At 37.7% G+C, this 6,473-nt stretch overlaps 1 protein-coding gene across 1 annotated transcript; it reads right to left on the reverse strand.

Annotated features, from left to right (window-relative positions):
• Positions 1–1,581: 1,581 nt before the first annotated feature.
• On the reverse strand, positions 1,582–5,009 carry LOC116735123 (uncharacterized). Its single transcript, XM_032586747.1, has 4 exons — positions 4,828–5,009; positions 4,025–4,762; positions 3,705–3,868; positions 1,582–3,394 (listed from the first exon to the last, which is right to left on the reverse strand). Exons 2-4 carry the CDS (start codon positions 4,739–4,741, stop codon positions 2,413–2,415), a joined length of 1,863 nt encoding a protein of 620 aa, XP_032442638.1. The 5' UTR covers positions 4,742–4,762; positions 4,828–5,009; the 3' UTR covers positions 1,582–2,412.
• Between the last annotated feature and the right edge of the window lie 1,464 nt (positions 5,010–6,473).

The raw sequence follows: 6,473 nt of genomic DNA on the forward strand, positions 1-6,473 counted from the left end.
TCACTGAACAGATGCTTAGAACAGATAAATGTCTGGATGCGCTACAACTTTCTCCGGATGAACAGAAGCAAAACTAAAGTTATTTGGACCTAAATATGAACGATCAACAAACAGCTTCAGTTATTACAGCTGGAAACTAGAGATCAGGATGACCTCTGACCTGAACCTTTAAATCAAGGCAAAAAATTTTATTTGACAACATAACTGTTTACCGTTTTATTCTTAACACAGTTAAACTTTCTTGTTGCTGAAATGTGCTACAAATAAATTTGACTTCTTCGTTTTAATGCATTGATCCAAACAAATACATCAGACTAACTGATATTTCTCATAAGAACATTCTGGAGCAGAATAAGATGCTACTCAGTATTTTCTCATTGAATATTTGCCATCAGGAAACTCACTGCCTCAATCTCCGTATTTTCATCTCAGAAATCAGTTTCTGGAGTTGGTCACTTGTTGGGTCACTCATGGTTGGTGGATGAACAGGAACTAAAAATGAAACTGTTAACCTGCAGAAGAAAAACAAAATCATTTTACAATAAGAAAATACTGAAGTTTTTTTTTTTAGTTTTAACTTAAATTTCCACATTCCTGCCAGCTGTACAAATTTCTACACAATAACAGAAACTCTGTGACTGAAAAGCTTTTCCTCTAATATAAGAACCAGATTCTATTAGTTCAGAATAAATTACTGCTAATATTTCATAGTAATATTGTTAATTTCTTAGAGCAAAACTGCAGTGTGTCCTACCTGTTGCAGGTGAAATTGATGCAATCATCTAACAGGTAAAGGACCAGCAGCAGGCTTATTTATAATCATATTACATCATGGGCGACACGCCTCAATGAGAAACAAAGAGCAAAAAGTGAAAGAGAAACTTCAGAGCCAAAATTTACCTTTTTTTCACCAGGAAAATCCCACTGACATTAAAAACCTATTTTGGAAGATAAGCCTGGCCAAGACTGGCAGCAGCACACAGAGGTTATAAAGGCTTTAGAGTTTATTGACCATAATAAATACCAGAATCCGACCAAAACTGAGCAGAAACCTGCAGCAGGATCTGCTCTGTGAAGCAGGCATGCGGTAAAATCTGTAAAAATTCAGCAAACAGAAATAAATGATGTATTAACATCAGACTGGGTTTAGTCTATCTGTTGTTTTTCTGTCTCTGTACTCTTCACATCACACTGAGTTAGAATGGAGTTTTATTTACTGAAATCAGGTTAGAATCACAATAGACGCCAACAGGTGAAAGGAAAACACCTCTGACCTGGTTTGACTCGGGAATCTCTGCCAGACTTTATAACAGCAGTTGATTCTTCCTGTAAATGAGCTGAATTATAGTAACTCAGCAGCTCTTCACATGTTTTACATGAATTTAAATCCTGTAGCTGCTTCACATGATCCTGGTAGGCTCTACTTTAAATGTGCAAACCCAGAACTGATGCATGAATCAGAGTAAATATTTAATATCTGTAAAGTTTGAATCTTTAGAAGAAAAATGCCAAGAAATACTGAAGACTTGTGAGCTGTAGATTCAATTCAATTCATGTTTATTTATGTAACACCAGTTCACTACAAATATTGTCTCAAGACACTTTACAAAAAAATTATACATACATAGAAACATTTAAATTGATCCTAATTATTATAAAGTACAGTAAGCTCAGTTATCAAAAGTAGTGTAAAAGGTTTCTATCTAAGAAAAGATGAGAAACACAAACAGTACAGCACATTTTATCAGGTTTTAGAGTTTTAACCTAAACTAAGGTAATTTGGCCAGTTTCATAGATTGATATATTATTAAAGTTATTTAAAAAACACATTTCTTCATTTCAGTGAAGTAAATCAATAAGGAATAAATCAGTAACTCTGACACTAATAAACAATACATTGCTGCTTATAACAGGAGTGATGTCTGCATAATCACAGAAAAACAAACGTGAACAAATAAAACCACACATATGAGAAATTTAAACATTCGTCTGCAGCTTATCCAGGTTGTTGCCTGTTGCTGGAAACTAAATGACTTAATGCTGAATTTTCTGATTATTTGATGTCCTGAATTTGAGTTTTGAATCTGTTTTGATTGGATTGTTATTTTCTTTAATGTAAATATGACTGTTTGAATAGACCGACGCTAACTGTACTCACTTCCACTAAATTAATTAATTAAACTGGGGGTAAATTTCCTTTGCAGTCTAAGACCACTAGATGGCAGTGCAGTAAAAGTTTACAAAAGCTGAACAGAAAGTAGAACAACATAAATCTGATGAATGTTTTGTATGATTAATCAAATAAAACCCGTTGAGATGGACCTGAAGCTGGAGTCCAAAACATCTAGTTCATAAAACCAGAGACGTTCTGGTTTTATTTCTATTTTCTCAGAACCCATTTTGTCTCAGAGTTCAACCGAACATGGCTTTGAAAGATTTGGCCAGCCTCTCGTGTACTTGGTTTTCTGCACTGCTTTCTGTTCTTCTGAAGAACTTTATCACTGAAGATATTATAGATTGGAACTTGGAGGCCAACATCTTCTCAGTTGAGGTCATTCCTGTGAAGTCGATGGTGCAGGCATACTGCTGCTTCAGAGCTTCCTCATCCAGTTTCATTTTTCTGGATAGTTTCCCCAGGCAGACGGTGAGGTGGAGCGTTGCCTGAAACCTGGAGAACATGAGGACCAGAGACAGAGCCAAGGTGACCACAGGGAGAGGGATGTCTTCTTCATCATCATCTTCATCATCTTGTTCAGGGAGGATCAATGGGATGAGGATATGGTTTCTTCCAGGGTGGCCATATCTGCTTTCTAGCCTCTCAAATTTCTTCCAGACGCCATCTTCAGGTGATTTTAAAGGAGACACGATGATGTTGGGAATCTTTTGATTTCCAGCTTTTTTCATGGAGTTCCACACATCAGGGAGACGTTTGGGCCGATGCTCGTTATCTGGAACCTTGCAGCCACGATCAGGTGAGCAGTAAAACTGTCTGTGGACAGGTTGAATCTTCCCTGTGGCGATACCGTACGCCGCGGTAGCTTCAAGGTAGCAGTTCCAGGGCGAGTACAGGACAACGTCGGAGACGGTGGGCAGAGGCAGCAGGCAGCTGGCTGGCATCATGGAGTCAGTGATCGCTCCATGAGCCACAAAGGTGATGTCAACTTCGTTGCTGTGGTTCTCCTCCTCTTCTTCATCAATGTTTTCCTTCAGGAACTGGAACATGTCCACCAGATTGGAGAAGATCTCAGACTTTGGGCTTTCCCTGAGCCACTTCCTAACGGATTCATCTTTGCAGGAATCCTGTGCAAAGTCCAGCAGAGTTTGACTGTCGTCACTGCTCTTGTTTTTGGTTTCAATGGAGCGTTTAACCTTGGCTAACCTCCGGAAGATCGATCTGGAAGAGAAAATGCCAATCAGAAGACAGTTCTCATAAAGGTTATAAATGTGACTGTTTTAGCAACATGTTGTGGTAACCATGTATTTCTTGTCCTGTTGGATCTGATCAAAACGTTTTACCCAATGGATCATTACATGTTGACATCGAGTCAAGAGCAAAATGTGGGAATCATGTCGAGCTAACAGAACAAGATTTTTATGTCATTTTCCCCCCGATTTTCCTTTTGTGACAATCTTGGGGATTATCTGATTATCGGAATGAATCTTAAAATAGTTTACTAGTGAGATTTTTCATCTTTCAGACTTACTGAATGTTTTTAAGGTCGTTTTCCATCTGCTCAGAAGCTTTCCGAATGTCCACAGCGTTCTTCCTCAGACTCTGACTGGCTTCAGTCTTACAGTTATTCACATCGACACAGTTGATCACCAGCTCAGGAACTGAAAACGCCAACCCAACCACTCCTGCTCCAACCTTGGAAAGGCAAAATAAATATAGGAGAATAAAATGTTTATATAATGGCACAAAAAAAATGGACATTTCTATCTAAAGTGACCTTAATATGCCGTCATAAAGTCCCACAAAATATGTTGATGTTTCATATATTCAGTAGCAGACTGAGCTTCTCACCCGTCCGACTGCTTTGCCTGCAGCTTTTGCTCCCATGGACGCTGCCAGCTCTGGAAGGCCATTCGACACCAAACTCTTCCCAGACTTTCTAGCTGCGATCATTGCAAACTTGGAAGCTAAAGAAATCCCAAGAAGAGCGAAATCTGCCTCCTTATCACTGATCAAAGTTTTGGAGAAACCAGACAGCATGCTCTGCAGACTGATCCTGGCGTTCAGCATCAGCCCCTCTCGTTTGGCCATGGCCCTCACGATCATTTCCACAACATAATCTTCTGGAGAAAGTTTCTCAAAGGACGAAGCCTCCTTTTCCCTCCGCTCTCCTTCCTCCTTCAGCGTTCCCATCAGTTTCTCAATCCCCTTTTCGAGATTCTCAATCTTCTCACCGATCTGTTTGGCTTCTTTCATGTTTAGGCTCGCCACAGTGATGTCCACCACATCTGAGGTCAGGTTAGTGGTCAGACCGAGGCCAGAGGCCACGGCTCCAGCCGTGAACAGGAACGGGATCGCAGCTCCTCCAGTGACCAGGGCTGATATGCCAGAAACTGTCATGGCCGCCGCTCCTCCTACAGACACTGAGCTGCCTACAACTTTGCTGATGTTGCAACCTTTCTTGGTTTCCTCCAGCTCAGTGGCCAGTTTGTCAAACTTTTCTGCACCTTCTTTCTGCAGCTTCACCCACTGGAAGATTTTATCTATGAGCATGTCGGCTACATCCATGGTGGGATCCCAGTGATTTTCCTGAAAAAAGGTTGAAGTTTAGTCACTAGTTACATTAAAGCAACATCTGACTGCTGAACTCTCACCTTTTCCAAGCAAAAAGTAGAAACACAGAGTCTCTTGATGGAGCTGAAGTTTCTGGAAGTTCGTTCAGATCTCGTCTATTCCTGAGTAATTCTGAAATACTGTTAGAAAATGTTGATGTTACCAAACTATATGAATAAATAACTACAATGTTGCATTGAGGACATTGTAGGAAGAAGAAAAAAAAGGAGCAGATTTTGGGATTAATCTCAGAATTTATTTGGAAAAATTGGAAATTCTCCACTTTTGAAACTCAGAAATTTCCAGGATTTTTCCAGAACATTTCTGAGATTAATCTCAAAATTAATTTTTTTTCATTTTTGACTTTTTGGACTCATAAATTTTGTTTCATTTTCAAAAAATTTCTCAGATTAATAAAAAAGAAATCTCTTTTTTTTTCATGCAAATTTTTGACTTTCAGAAATTTCCTTGTGTTTTTATTTTTCTTTAAAACATTTCTGAGATTTTTATTGAAGTTTCTGACTTTTAGTTCACTCCTCCTTTATTTTCTATCCACATTGGCCCTAATACATTGTTATAAGTAACATATGTAAATGCATGTAAAATTAATATTCCAGTGTCTCACCTGTTCTGTTGAAATGTGAAAAGACTCTTGTCAAAGTTCTGCTTGGGCTTTTATTGAAAGGAAGTTTATTGTCTGTTTCTCTGTTCTGATTGGCTGATTTAAAGTCAGTCATTCAGAAAGTGAAAGTGTTTGTCTTATCCTGCTGACCCGAACAGATAAACTTTTGATCTGACCTCAAACGACCTGCAACTTCAGATCAGAACCAGGAGTCGATCATAGTTCATGCAGAAAACTGAAAACTACAGATAAACATCTTGATTTGTGAACTCAGGCAGATTTTTGTAAAACACAAGATTCTATCAAATTTATGTGGATTTCACTTAAAATGATAAAAAATAAATAAATCCAGCACAAATTGAGATTTCTCTTTCAAAAACGAAAGTAAACTCAACGAAAGCAGCAATTAAACTTCCCGTCTTCTCACTGTACTATAAAGTATATCTGTTTTTTTATGAAGCAGCAGATTTATTATCAGGCTGGTGATGCAATAACTGGACTGGTTCCATTTATAAAATCAAATCTTTTCTGCTCAGATTGTTCATAACATCCAGTTCTAAGTTTAACTGTGATCAGTTCTACAGAGACCCTCAGCTGTCAGGCAGTTTCTTGGCTTTTTGCTACAGTAAATATGGGAGGCTGTTTGTAAAGTCACATTCACAAATTAAACGACAAATAAACACAAAAAACTGGTTTGCTTAGCCTGTCACTTCAGAAAACATGGGGGCTTATTTTTCTATGTTAATGTCAGTCATGCATTTATAAATGTTGCCATTTTAAATCAAATGTTTAATTAACAAGCTAAACATTTAGTTTACAAATGAAGTAAAGTTTAGTTAGCAGGCTAAATATTTAGTTTGAAGCTAAGTGTTGAGTTAGCAAACACAATATTTAGCCTGCTAACTACTAACTCTGAGATAAATATTTAATTTCTAAGCTAAATATTTATCTTAATATTTAACTTACTGACAAAATAGCAAATTAAATATTGAGTTATTAGAGTCAATATTGAGCTTTTTAAACTAAATATTTAGCCAATACAGTATGTAGAAATATATTTAGTTA

This window comes from Xiphophorus hellerii, chromosome 16 (genome assembly GCF_003331165.1).
Source record: "Xiphophorus hellerii strain 12219 chromosome 16, Xiphophorus_hellerii-4.1, whole genome shotgun sequence".
NCBI classification, from domain to species: domain Eukaryota; kingdom Metazoa; phylum Chordata; class Actinopteri; order Cyprinodontiformes; family Poeciliidae; genus Xiphophorus; species Xiphophorus hellerii.

Excerpts from the sequence above, each read along its gene's own strand:
- LOC116735123 (XM_032586747.1), bottom strand. The coding sequence starts at position 4,741 with ATGGATGTAGCCGACATGCTCATAGATAAAATCTTCCAGTGGGTGAAG. Across the intron at positions 3,869-4,024 it reads CAGGCAAAGCAGTCGGACGG|GTTGGAGCAGGAGTGGTTGG; the intron begins GTGAGAAGCTCA and ends TGCCTTTCCAAG. Across the intron at positions 3,395-3,704 it reads AACGACCTTAAAAACATTCA|ATCGATCTTCCGGAGGTTAG; the intron begins GTAAGTCTGAAA and ends TTTCTCTTCCAG.